Source organism: Dysidea avara, chromosome 1, assembly GCF_963678975.1.
Source record: "Dysidea avara chromosome 1, odDysAvar1.4, whole genome shotgun sequence".
Classification (NCBI taxonomy): domain Eukaryota; kingdom Metazoa; phylum Porifera; class Demospongiae; order Dictyoceratida; family Dysideidae; genus Dysidea; species Dysidea avara.
This window is the reverse complement of record NC_089272.1, coordinates 24,207,294-24,221,616: the sequence shown is the minus strand read 5'-3', so window position 1 is coordinate 24,221,616 and position 14,323 is coordinate 24,207,294. Positions and strand designations below refer to the sequence as shown.

The following is a 14,323-nucleotide window of genomic DNA, read 5'->3' as shown; positions in this document are numbered from 1 at the left end:
GTATTCTACCCACCAAGCTGCATAGCACTCTACAATAACAGTACTTGCATTATTAAGTCACATACTAACATTCGTTTCTTGGTTATCAATAATTCTGCAATTGGGAGAGTGGTATATGCCTACACAAGATAAGTTATAATAATGTAGTTGGCGTACTGGTATTTCCGACCAGTCACAACAACTATAACCGGATTGAAACTTTGACATTATGACCTACCAAATAAGTTCCCAATAAACACTACATATCTAAACTACTCACCACCATTTATCAATGGCTGACCACAGCACATGTTGGTCTGTCAAATCATGTAAAAGACAATACCTATTAAGCGCTGAGTAGGCAGTAACAGTAGCTGGTTTTCATACTACTATTGGGTAGTTTGCAACAACAAATTAGGAGAGAGAACACTATACCAGCGCTTCCCCAGGTTCTTCAACAAGCAAACATTATCTTATGCATGCATGGCAACCACCAAATACACGTATACACTCAACACATTCCTCACATATATAATTATATTATGCTCACACTCAACACATTCCATGATTGCACAATTGTATCATTGAGCTTCCCTGTACAATCAGCGCATTCCAGACGACACCACGCTCACCTATACAACTCAGCAAATTCCAGATAGCACCTTGAGTAGAAGAAATCTGCTTAATAGTTAGAAGTATATCCTTTTGGTACAGCATTTTGCTGTTGTTTTGTTTATTGGTTGCCTGAAAAGAATAGGATGATATCCACCTCCTTTTTATTAGCCACTGGCATCACATGATAGTACTCATAGCGTAAAGTGCCACTAAATAACAAGTTTGGCAATGTTGAAACAAATCAGTGTAGTAAGAGAACATAGAAAAAATGATACACAAAATAGTTAGACTGATATAATAGCAACCGTAGATGTAGCCATACAGTTTGATGGAACTAAATGGGTTGTTGATTTATATTTCACTTATGACAACTTAATGCCACTGTGGTTGGTTGCCTATGAGGATGTGGGCTGTATTAACACCATAGACAACAAAGTCCCCTCAAATATTTCATTAGATCCCCTGCTAATATCAGTTCAGATAGCTGTGATAACTAGTTTAAAATGGCTAGTGAATTTGTGTTGTGTTCAGTTGTTTCTCCCATGGCACTTCTCAAGACTGACCAAGGCTGCATGTGTTTGTTGTGCTAATGGTAAGCCCTGAATACTAAAAACAATCAGACACACATTTTATGGCTTCTCATAGCACTTTTAAAGGTGGCTCTTTCACCTTATATACATGCACAAGTAGCTATTTATCTAGCCTGTTCGCAGCATCCTTGGTCACAACTTTAATTTACACAGCACTTTAGAGGCCTATCAATGTACCAATCATTGTCCCATGCACACTGGCATGGGCAAGTATTCACACTATCATAAAACTGACATAGATACATGGAATGGGCTCACCGGATTCGAAGTAGTTGGCGCGTTCCCAGACTGGCTCTTCCTGGCTGCCGTCTTCACTCCACGCAGCTACTGCTATGACACGTGGTGCTACTTATCACACGTATGATTCCAATAAGCGAGATTACAAGCTGTCTTCGCTCCATGCCAGATTGCAAGCAAGAGTACAAGGGATTCTTGGGTTGCATGACACACTACCATGTCATGCACATCTTGCCAGTGGAGCCAATACAATTGTTTTTCTTCACATTTCTCTACTTTCATCCACTGTACTGGACCCTTAAACATATTAAGAAATAAACTTAGACTTGGTTTGACCACTGTATTGTTGATATACATACAGTCCCTCCCTTCGCCACAAGACCATTGTAAATTCACCATCTTCCGTAGGCTTGTAACTGCATGGCTGCAGTACCATGTTTCAAGTTGTCATGGTAGATACATATAACATGAAACCGAATCGAATCTAGCTGTACATGGACATTTTTGTCACTTTGATGGCACTTCATGTGTACTAAAGTTTCTTGGTCTAAAGCATTATGATGCAATATAATTAACTAACCACAAAACACAAAAAGTATTATATCTACTACACAAAACAAAATCTGACAATATCACATACACCAACCTATCTCACTATATAGTAACAATTGCACACTATTTACAAGTGCTTATATAAACAGTGTGTGGGAGTGTCAAAGTGCCATGCTGGGTTATAACTACCATAAAGCTAGACAGAGCAGCGCTGCTACTGTATGATATATTAGTTATCACACAGTGATAACTAACTTAACACCCTGTTGCAAAGCCACTCAGTCTTGTTTGTGATATCATAATAACCACGAATGGCATTGTTTACCAATGGAAAAAAGAACCAAATAAGGAAATATTGATACAAAACACACCAGTACAGCACTTAAACCTGCTAAATCTTACAAGAAAGCTGCTAATCCGTTATACAGTAACACCACAAGTTACCGATATGATAGTTTAATAAAATTAATGTCAAGAACAGTCTGTGCCAATTTTCGCTCCAGCAATCAGTTCCAACGGTCACTATGGTGAAGAACTAACTTCTTTCAATATCCGCTAGTTTCATCGTTCTATCTCGGACTACGGTGGCCACTTGTTGGTCTTTTTTCCTCTTGCACACCATTCACCACCACCATACCAACTTCTGACAAAGGCGAATCATACCTGGAACTGCTACTTTGCAACACCACCCTTCGCTACAGTTCGTAGGCAGTATGTAGGGTCTCTTTTGTAGCTACAAAGTTGAATATCCACACAATTTGAATGAAATCTTGAGCACAGTGACAGGACAAATTCAAACTGGAACTTAATTGACTACCCCTGTAAACTTTCTCATACTCCTGCACACTGGGATAAAAAATAATCATATCCTGTATACTTGGATATCATTGTTATTACATTTGTCCTCAGCTCCACCTCAGACTTGTGTAATAACAATGATATCACCCTAGTAACAGGATATAACTATAACTTAATGTATGTTATATTGTATTTTTACACTTATATGCATGCGCGTTAAGTATCATTAAAATAGCGCTGGTGCAGTAAACAGAGTCATAGTGAACTGTGCTACAGGATGGATACTCAAGTACTACACCAGGTCCTGGAAAACAATTGTAAAAATTTATTAAAGAAGTCATATAAGTAGTAAGAAATTTATTGGAACTCAAAGGAATATCTTTTAATCTGACAATTCAAAATTGCTTTAAATATCCAGAATAATTATATAGTTACTATCGCTAGCATAATTTCCCTATTTTAGCATATTCATAGTACATACAAACCTAACAAGATTGTGTTAACTTATAATATGTATGTGCAAATGTACCTTTTGAGTCTATTCCACAAGGAATATACCTAGCTCTGGGGATCTCAACAACAGGATTCCTTTTGCAACAATATAAGTACCTTTCTTCTTTAGTGTATGAAACATGAGGAAGATCATTAAGTGGGCAGTATGGACAGGAAACAAATACAGTGGGTTTAGTGGCTGATGGTAGATAAAAATCCATTAGTTTATGTAGACTATTTTCTAACTGTAGGAGCAACTCTTGAAAGCTTTCCAAAATTGAGTGTTGCAGTTCTTTTTCCTGCCAACATGACTCCAACTGACTGACAATTAGTTTAATCTGAGAGAATTTATGATCATAGACAAGACGGTAAACTTGAAACTTTCCCAAAGCAAACTGACCAAGGCCATATTGAATACTAAATATAAATACATATATAATAGACTATGTGTTTATATACATATAGGACACTTACTTGTGAATAGCAAATCCGTTTTCAACTGACCATGATATAAACCTGACTAGCAGTTGGTTCAGAACACTCTCTGGAAGGTACTGGTCAGGAAAAGAGTACAGGAGTACTTGATCTTTTTCATTTGGTTCATACGAGGAACTTTTGGGATCACAAATAAGTAAAGAGGGAACAATAAATAACTTTCTTCTTGATTTGGGGAGTTCAGATTCCCCTAAAAACTTTGTTGTACTTGGTACTTCTGCAAGAAGATCAAACTTCTTCATTAGCGCAATCACAGCAGTTTTGTGATCTTGATAACCACCTTTCTCTAAAATGTGTTCTAAGAAATCCTCCTGTAGGATAGCATGAGTGCTATACCTCTTCCAAGCATGTTGAAGTGAAAAAGCGTTAGGAACCGAATCATGGGCATTAATAATTGTAGAAAACAAATCAGACAACCACTGGGGAGAAATAAAAACTAAATTAGAGATATCAGGAACATCTGGGAAATACAAGAGAACACCACGTTGAGAACAATATTCAAGTGCAGCACTAATAGCATCACTGTCCTTATCACCGACAATTCCAGCGTCATTGGCTAAATGTGTAAACACTGTAGTGTTTATTAAATTGTCTCCTTCTTCTACTTTGTCCCCGATTGATTCTTCTAGTTTCAAATAGCTAATCGGACGTTTCTCTTCAAGAGCTGGTGTAGCTGCTTTTAGCACTATCAGCTGAAACCTTGCAATAGCAGATCTGAACTTTTTACGGTTTTTGTTACTGATTAGATGAAATGCTTCTTCATTATTTTCAGGTAAATGTTCAGCATATGGTTTGTTAAACAGTGACTCACGAATAATAATCACTACATTGTTCTGTTGTAGGATGGATAGTTTCTCAGCATGAGTACAGCAAATAATAACGGTAGGTGAACGTCGAGACATACACCCTATGGGAATAATGGAAGTTCCAAAACGTGCACTTATTGACTGTAGCCAAAAGTGGATAGCCTCAAGGGTTGTCATCATCCCTGCTGCTTTTTTTCTTTCTCTAGTATAGTGTAGTTCTTCACGAGGTACAATAGGATGATCCAACTTCACTGAAGCATTAATAGTCAGGACTATTACATCATGTTTCTTTAGAAACAAAAGCTGAAAACTGAAAAATCTTAGCTGACCAGCAAAGTCTGAGATGGAAGCTTTAGCTAACAACCGTTCAGATTTTTTACCAAATGCTACTTTAGCAGCTCCTCTAATGCTTTTTTCTTCATTTTGAAAACTTAAGTCAACCTCTGAATTACTGCATGAGTTTTTACTATCAAGATCTGGTATATTTGATATAGGATCATAATGTAATCCTTCTTGTAAATTCTCTTCCTCCACCACAAGATGTTCAGCAATTGCTGGTTTGATGAGGTTTTCCAGCTTTTCATACAGTTCTCTAGTGTATTCTTCATCCAACAAGGTTTTAAGTTCTGCTGCTGTTGTTTCTTTCCAATCAACAACCACAGATTTATCCAATTTCAATAGTTCTTGTGATGCACTTTCATTGGGTTGTTCTAACCAACTGTGAAAATAATTCACCAAGGCACGGAATGTTAATGTTGTTCCTATTGTTGATTTTTCATTTGGATGAAATGGTTTTCCTAACATGGTACGTACAATGCTGGTTTTTCCAGCACCTTCAGGACCAACTAAAGTAACTTTGTAGAAACGAGAAGCTGCTTCACCTGAAGCACACAGTTTATCATATTCAGTTACCAAAGTCTTGACAAAGTCCAATGGAATAATCTTATCAGCAGTAACAAAAAGGCCAGCTTTATGTGAACAAGAGAAGAACCTTAGGTGTTTATAAGTACCATCACTGTTACCATAATGCTTCTCCTCCTATTTACATGATCATATTATGTACATAACAATTCCGGCTAATAATGTGACATAACTACAGTAATTATTATAGTAAACCATGGCCACTAGACATGTATATACCTATCAACTTTTGCACGTGTTACACATAAGTGACTGGGCCTGCAAAAATAGGGCATTTGGGAACATAAAAATTGCCAAGTTTTTTTTTAAATTTGATGTATCATAACTTTATATTCCATGAATCTGTAGCCATGAAATTTTCAGCAAGTATTAAACTTTTAGTTGGCATTGCAATTCAAGTTACAGAAATATTCTATTCCAGTACTGAAATATGACATATTATGTGATGGAATGTGCAAACATTCCCTATTTTTGCAGGCCCAGTCATATATTGCTATAGTAACTTACTAGTAATTCAACCCCAAAGTATTTTCCTTTTAAGGTAGGTAAAGATCCCTTGTATCTGATTACAGCTTTTGGTATGATATTGTAATGATCCAAATTAACAAGTACTTCATCATCAACTTGTAATGCTGTAATTAGTTGCAAAATGTTTAAATTGTTGACAAACAGTTCAACTCTGGCAGGTTGATTGAGTGGCAGTAACAATTGAACCATAGCCGATGTGAGTTTAGCAGTATCATCAGACGTGCAGAATACTTTGACACTAGGCTTATCCATAAGGAACCATCCATGCTGTCCTTTAAATACAACAAAGCTGCCCTTTGGAACAGTTTCTGTTGCCAGTAATGTGTGTCGGTGACTGTCTTTAATAAGGAAATGACCCTGTACAATTAATTATAATTAATAAATGAACGTGTGTCATTTTCACCACTAGAATATGAAACTGAATATACGTTTACAGTGTAATTTTTAACTATAATAGGCACGTTTTGTAAAAAGGGTACTGTTCTGCAAATGATGAGAACAGAAAATTTTTTCTACTACAGTAATTGTAATAATATGCTACTACCAAGAAGTAAGTTTGCACAGTCACATGCACTAGTACTGGAAGGATTGAGCTATCCCATACTTTGGTACCCTGCGAATACAGCTAATAATTTTAAGCAGTGGTACATCTTGCAGTACAACAAACCTGCAGCAAATTAAAGTGATTTTTCTCAGTATCATATATACAGCATACATTAGACTTCAACAACACAGAGATCACACTTTGGGGAACCACTAAATATGGCAATTATGAGTGTCCATAATACTGGCAAATGCATAGCATTTATCAACACACACAGCAGTGTGTTGTGCGGCCCAAGAAGCCGGCACGCCACACCATGAGTATATTAACAAGAAGAAAGAAAATGTGATTTTCACACCTTTGTAGCTCTGTGATCCCTTATCAGATTGAAACCAAATTTGCTACAGAAGTGCCGGCTAGGTAGGGGAGTCTACATTCCATCCAAATTGAAGAAAATCTCTCTGAACATTTCCAAGGTATGAGCAGCCAAAGTTCGAGTGTTTCTTCGTTGTTTGTTTCTTTTACTACTTCTTTTTGCACACTTTACAAAATCTGCCATACAATGCAAACGCGTACTCTGATCAAGGTGAAATTTGGTATACTTAAAGGGCTTATTACGGCAAATCTCAGAACCAAATTTTATAGGAATCTGATGAATATTCACAGAGTTATGACCTATTATTTCCATAAAATAAGGTCAAACTTCTGTCATGCTCACAGGGTGAACTCCTCAGGGGAATGAGTTGAAAAGTAATGCGTTATATAATATACATAGCTTAAAAGAGTGTTGAGTGATATGCGATTTAGTACAAGATGATCAATGACAAATGGTTAGCATTGCAACAGTTTGTGCTTTAATATCACTACACATATACGTAGGGTATACTATGAGCATCCCTGCATAGTCCATTAGCGTCATTAATGTTTAAAATGAATGAAGTGCAACAGAACTGAAGAAAGAGCAGTTGTGTACTTGGATGAGACTTGGGTAATGAAGAACTTCTATATACAGCGATTCCTCATCAAAATCAGCAGTGATAGTGAAGATGGTGATGGCGGCAATGGTGGTATTAATGACTATTCCACTAGCAACAGCAGCAGCGGCAGCAGCATCAGCGGCAGAAGCAGCAGCAGAAGCAGCAGCAGCAGCAGCAGATGGTCCAAGTCTTGTTCTGAGCTTACTTCATCTGATGTAAGATAGTTTGATATTTGCAGCATTGGTGTTACAACCTGATGTTGCCCAGGAATCATCAGGTAGCTAGGATTAACTCTGTGAAATACATGAAAATACAGATGAAGTGTAAGTGTGTGCACTTCAATAAAAAGTATTATTCCTTTATTATGCTAGCAGAAGTTGAACATACCACCCCTTGTATATTTGATCAGTGCAGGAGTGTCTGGAAGTCACTACGAGTACTATCAGCCCAAATTTATACAAACAGCATTATTTCATTTGTTGAAACTTTTAGAATTTAGTGGGAATGTGACTTCAAAAAACAAAATGCTGACTGGAAAAGTTGTGTACATGTGTTGCAAAGTGATGAGAAAAGGAATAAAATGACAAATTGACTAAATGGGATTAGAAGACAATGGGCAGCTGTGTGGTAAATGTGTATATACATGTTGTTTGGCTCACTTGCAGGTCCACAAATGCTGCAAAACAGATTTTGAGCTATTATAATTTGGGTTTTTTCTCTTTTGAGGCTGAAGAAGTTTATTTCCTGAACATGAGTAGGCTACTTATCTTCTAAATGCAATGCAACAGTGGCACCAGCTCTTCTACTCATGCAACTCTGTTTTACACACACAAAAACTGTTTTATTATTCTTTCAAAAGTGTATTACAGCCTCTTACATAACAGATAGTGAAATCGTGCATGTAGAGGGCGGGAATGTGACATCTGGCTTCATCACAAACATGTGTCAACAGGAACAACAAAGGACTGCATAGAGGCTTCCCCATTGAAAATGTATGGAGAAACTTTACAGCGTCATTACTGCAGTGTCTTACATTTGAATGAAGCGCTTTTAATATATTTTAAGCAGGTTGAGAGGCACTACCTAACGAGTGATACAGGATGCCTGTGTGATGTAACAATCACGAGTTATTAATTGTTTTTAAGGATTCAGCTCAATGTGTATATACGTACTATATTATTAATTTTAGCACTAAATATGCAAATTAAATATATAGTACATATATTTATTACAAGCCAATTATTCCCTACAGGTTAACCTGTTTGCAGCTGATCTCTCTACTGGGTGGCTTGAAATGTAACTGAACTGTCTATAGGCTAATTTGCTTGTAGTTGAACCGTCTACAAGATTCTCTCTACAGGGTGACTTGTTTCTACCTGAACTCTTCACAGGATTATCTGTTTGTAGCTGAACTCTCCACACGGTGATTGTTTGTAACTGAACTGTCTACAGGGTGATTTTGTTTGTAGCTTAGCTCTAAACAAGGTGATTTGTTTCTAGCTGATCTCTCTACACCATGACTTGTTTCTAGCTGATCTCTCCACAGGGTGACTTGTTTCTAGCCGATCTCTCTAAGGGTAACTTGTTTCTAGCTGAACTCTCTACTGGGTGATTTGCTTGTAGCTGCACTCTCTACATTGTGTCTAGTCTCTAGCTGATCTCTCGATAAAGTGACTTGTTTCTAGCTGATCTCTCTACAGGGTAACATGTTTACACAGTAGCTGAACTCTCTACAGGGTGGGTTCTTTGTAGCTGAACTCTCTACAGGGTGATTTGTTTCTAGCTGAACACTCTACAGGGTTACTTTGTCTGGCTGATCACTCTATAGGGTAACTTGTTTCTAGCTGATTTCTCTACAGGGTGATTTGTTTGAAACTGAACGCTATGCAAGGTGGTTTGTTTGTTGCAGCTGAACTCTCTACAGGGTAATTTGTTTGCAACTGAACTCTCTGCAGGATGATTTGTTTGCAACTGAACTCTCTACAGGGTGGTTTCTTTGTATATAGCTGAACTCTCTACATGATGGTTCCTTTGTAGCTGAATTCTCTATAGGGTGACTTGTTTCTAGCTGATCTCTCTACTGGGTGACTTGCTTCTAGCTGAACTCTCGATAGGGTGATCTGTTTGTAGCTGAACTCTCTACAGGGTGTAGCAGAACTTTCCACAGGGTGACTTGATTCTAGCTGAACTCTCTACAGGGAGACTTGTTTCTAGCTGATCTTTCTATAGGGTAACTTGTTTGCAGCTCAACTCTCTACAAAGTAACTTCTTCTAGCTGATCCCTCTACAGCATGACTTGTTCCTAGCTGAAATCTCTACAGGGTGATCTGTTGTAGCTAAGCTCTCTACAGGGTGACTTTTCTAGCTGATCTCTCTATAGGGCATGTTGTTTGTAACCAAACTCTACACAGGATGGTTTATTTGTAGCTGAACTCTCTATAGGGTGGTTTAGTTGTAGCTGAACTCTCTACAAGGTGACTTCTTGCTTATCACTCTACAGGGTGACTTGTTTCTATACAAACTCTCCACAGGGTGATCTGTTCATACTTGAACTCTTTACAGGGTTATTTGTTTGTAACTGAACTCTCTACAGGATGGTTTCTTTGTTGCTGAACTCTCTACAAGGTGACTTATTCTAGCTTATCTCTGTACAGGGTGACTTTTTTATAGCTGAACTCTCTACATGGTGACATGTTTCTGGCTGATCTCTCTATAGGGTAACGTGTTTGTAGCCAAACTCTCTACAGGGGGATTTGTTTGTAGCTGAAGTTTCTGCAAGGTGATTTTTTTTTATAGCTGAGCTCTCTACAAGGTGACTTGTTTGTAGCCTACAGGGTTACTTGTTTGTAGCTGATCTCTATAGGTAGCTTGTTTGTAGCTGAACTCTCTCCAGAGAGTGTTTTTTTTTGTAGCTGAACTCTCTACAGGGTAACTTGTTTCTAGCTGAACTCACTACAGGGTGATCTCTTCATAGCTGAATTCTCTACAGGGTGATTTGTTTGCAGCTCAACTCTCTACAGGGTGGTTTCTTGTAGCTGAACTCTCTACAAGGTTACTTCATCTAGCTGATTTCTATTCAGGGTGACTTGTTTCTAGCTGATCTCTCTACAAGGCGATTTGTTTGTATCTGAAGTATCTACATGGTGACTTGATTCCAGTTGATATTTCTACAGGGTGACTTGTTTCTAGCTGATGTCTTTACAGTGTATTTTTTTCTAATTGATCTCTCTCCACTGTGTGACTTGTTTGTAGCTGATCTCTATAGGGTGGTAGCTCATTTGTACAGGGTAACTTGTTTTTAGCTGACCTCTGTACAGGGTAACTTGTTTCTAGCTGATCTAAAAGGGTAATTTGTTTGTAGCCGAACCCTCTACATGGTGACTGATTTCTTGCTGATCTCTCTACAAGGCGACTTGCTTTGAGCTAATCTCTCTACAAGGTAAATTATTTCTATCTGATCTCTCTATAGGGTGCCAGCTGTTCTCTAAACTTTTGTAGCTGAACTCTCTACAATATGGCTTATTTGTAGCTGAACTTTCTACAGGTTGATTTGTTTGTAGCTGAACTAGGGTAATTTGTTTGTAGCTGAACTCTCTACAAGGTATGTAAATTGTTTCTAGCTAATCTCTCTGCAGAGTAACTTGAACTCTCTACAGAGTGATTTGTTTGTAGCTGAACTCTTCACACTACAGAGTAACTTTTCTAGCTGATCTCTCTACAGTGTGATTTGTTTGTAGCTGATCTCTCGACAGTTTGCTTTTAGCTGATCTAACAGGGTGATTTTTTCTGTAGCTGAAGTCTGTACATGGTGACTTGGTTCTAGCTGACACTCTGCATGCAGGGTAAATCATTTCTAGCTAATAATCTATCTACAGGATGATTTGTCTGTAGCTGAACTTTCTACAGGGTGAGTTGTTTCTATGTGATATCACCAGGGCGATTTGTTTGTAGCTGAACTTTTATAGGGTGAGTTTTTCTAGCTGAACTTTCTACAGGGTGATTTGTTTTTAGCTGAACTCTTTACAGGGTGGCTTGTTTCTAGCTGAACTCTCTACGGGGTGACTTAATTTGCTTGTAGCTGAACTCTTTACAATGTGATTTGTTTGTGGCTGAACTCTTTACAGAATGAATGGGCTTTAAGCTGATCTCCCTACAGGGTGACTTGTAATGGTCTGAATCACTAGAGCAATTTATTTGCAGCTGCATGGTGACTGTTCTATTAGAGTATCTTAGCAGTTGAATGCTCTATTAGGGTGACTGCTCTATTAGAGTATCTCAATCTCACTTTTGCTATATGTAGATCGTTTTCGAAAAGTGATTTGTTATCTGCTTCTTCTGTACTACTACAAGGACTTGCTATGATGATGATTCCAGCTACATACCGATTTTCAACTCATTGCTTTAAGTGGTTTGCCTGTTAGGCATGAAAACTAATAGTTGTTTATTCATAAAATTCGATCGCGCAATTGTGACACAGGTTGGGTTTTGTGTCATATCTTGATGGCCTTTTTATCTGGATTACTTTCAAACTACAAAAAGGCACTCTTACAATGGTAACTCCATCTACATAGCAATTTTCAGTTCATTCCTTCAAGGGGTTACTTGTGGGAATGAAAGAAGTTCAACTTAATTAATTTTTATGTCAATAATCAACCTTATTTTATGCAACTAATCCGCCATACCTCCTGAATATTCATCAGATTCCTACCAAAGTTGGTATTGAGATCATCTGTAATGAGCCCTTCAAGTGTGCCAAATTTCAGCACGATTGGAGCATGCATTCGTGTTTTATGGCGGATTTTGCAAAGTGTACAAAATGAAGAAGAAAATGAAGAAAGTAAAATAAAACTTTGGTCGCTTGTATCTTGGCAATTTCTTGAGTGATTTTCTTCAACTTTGGTATGTAGACTCTCATACCTGGCCAGCACTTCTGTAGCAAATTTATTTCCAATTGGATAGGGGATCACAGAGCTACGTAGGTGTGAAAATCGTACTTTCTTTCTTCCTGTCAATATACTCATGGTGTGGCGTGCCAGCTTCTTGGGCCACACAAGTTAAAACATGTCTTCAGAGTGACTCAGAATGTTTTGTACAAGATGATAACTGTACAATACATACATAAGTACAGTACATATGTGTGCAATAAAAAACAATGTAAAACATGTCATCTCCTACCAAAATATGTTTAAGTGACAATTACAAAATGAAAGATTAGATGTGCCCATTCTTAGATACTAGTGTCTTAAGAATTATAGTATTAGTAGCATGCTGCAGAACAAGAGAAGTGCTATCACTATAACTTGTTCAATGCTAAAGAGCAGGGAGTCTTTCGTATGTATGTAGTCATTATGTCATCATGTCACATATTCTCCACAGTGATTCCCTTATTCATTGTAATGAATAATGTAAGAGTATAAACTTACTATGCTTGTTATAAGCTCTACTATCCTGTGATGATTCCGCTGCATAGCTAGATCCAATACAGTGTTGCCGTCCTTTATCAAAGAATGGAGATAATACATATATGAACATCTGCTTAAAGATACAATGTAGGTATGTACATGTACAGCAAAGTTTCAAACATCCTGTTATAAAAGTGTTGAAATTAGGTACCTATTATATGTTTTTATTACTTTATGCTGCAAACCTTAAAAAGGCAACATTTTATGCTTAAATATACTCTTAATTTTCTTGCCTAATTGTCCATGTGTTTCATTTTTTAATTAGAGTACCATGTAAATGAAATTTTTGGCAGAAAAAAGTGATGAGTAATCATGATATAATCAAATTTTTACTTGTCATTTAAAAAATAATAAAATAGATGCTGGTGTTCATCATTTCTTAGAAAATTGTGTGCATAATATGCTTTGATCTTTGGAGGTTAATAAGGTGTTTAAAATCCACTAAGAGACCTGCTAGCAGGTTCTTAAAATGGTTAGAAACCTGCTAGCAGAAAAGACCTCAACCATCACAAATTTCAGTTTCGATCATTGATTTGCAATGCTCCCTCCAAGCATATTCAGCCTGCAGTGGGCGACCAGTCACCCAGGCCAACATGTGGTTAGCCAATCTATTTATTTTATAGGCAGACTTAAAAGAATTCGATTATGGGAGCTAATGTTGTATGAACTTTCGTTATGATGAACAGAGAAGTCCAGAAATATCATGGAAATTCTGTTTAGTGCCCATCTGTATTTAGAGTGTTTTAAGTTTGAGATTTTCGTCGTCGCCTATTAAACTATGGGTGGACTTTACTAAGACCTAAATGGATAAGCTTCTGACACCATACCTGTTCTCTTTGGTTCTTTGTGCTACTGTGGTGCCACTGAAAGCATAATGTGTAACAACTCGTTCCCATCGTATAAATCCACACTAGCTGCTTCCTTGGCACACGTGTTCTTTACACTGCTGTGATTCCAAAGGCACTGGCTACCGCTAAGCTGGTTTGACATTATCGATCACTGTCATTTCATCCAGCTGTGCCAGATCTAAGTCTAAGCTGTGAAAGGAAGCAGTGCAAGATTCGATTTTTTCAACACTTTGACAAAAGCACATTAATTTTAGTCTTCCATGATTATTTAAACATTGTGTGACGATTTCAGTACAACATATAACCTAATCCCACAATAACTCCACCTATATGCCCATACCAAATGCTGATACATTTTCTAAGTTGGTTAGAGACCACGACCTCAGAACTTTGTGTATTTTAAAAACCACAAGATCCTCATGCTAGGTCTCTAATTTACATATAAAAGGTGAGTAAATATTACTACAGTATTTCTATTG

General features: G+C 37.5%; 1 protein-coding gene across 1 annotated transcript in view; it reads right to left on the bottom strand.

Annotated features, from left to right (window-relative positions):
• Positions 1–14,323, bottom strand: part of LOC136237452 (uncharacterized) — a 326,109-nt gene that overhangs the window by 145,525 nt on the left and 166,261 nt on the right. The window contains exons 7-10 of the mRNA XM_066027675.1: positions 12,958–13,029; positions 5,993–6,370; positions 3,738–5,602; positions 3,301–3,680 (exon numbers count right to left, since the gene is read on the bottom strand). Coding sequence (XP_065883747.1) covers positions 3,301–3,680; positions 3,738–5,602; positions 5,993–6,370; positions 12,958–13,029 — 2,695 coding nt within the window. The remainder of the gene's footprint in view (positions 1–3,300; positions 3,681–3,737; positions 5,603–5,992; positions 6,371–12,957; positions 13,030–14,323) is intronic.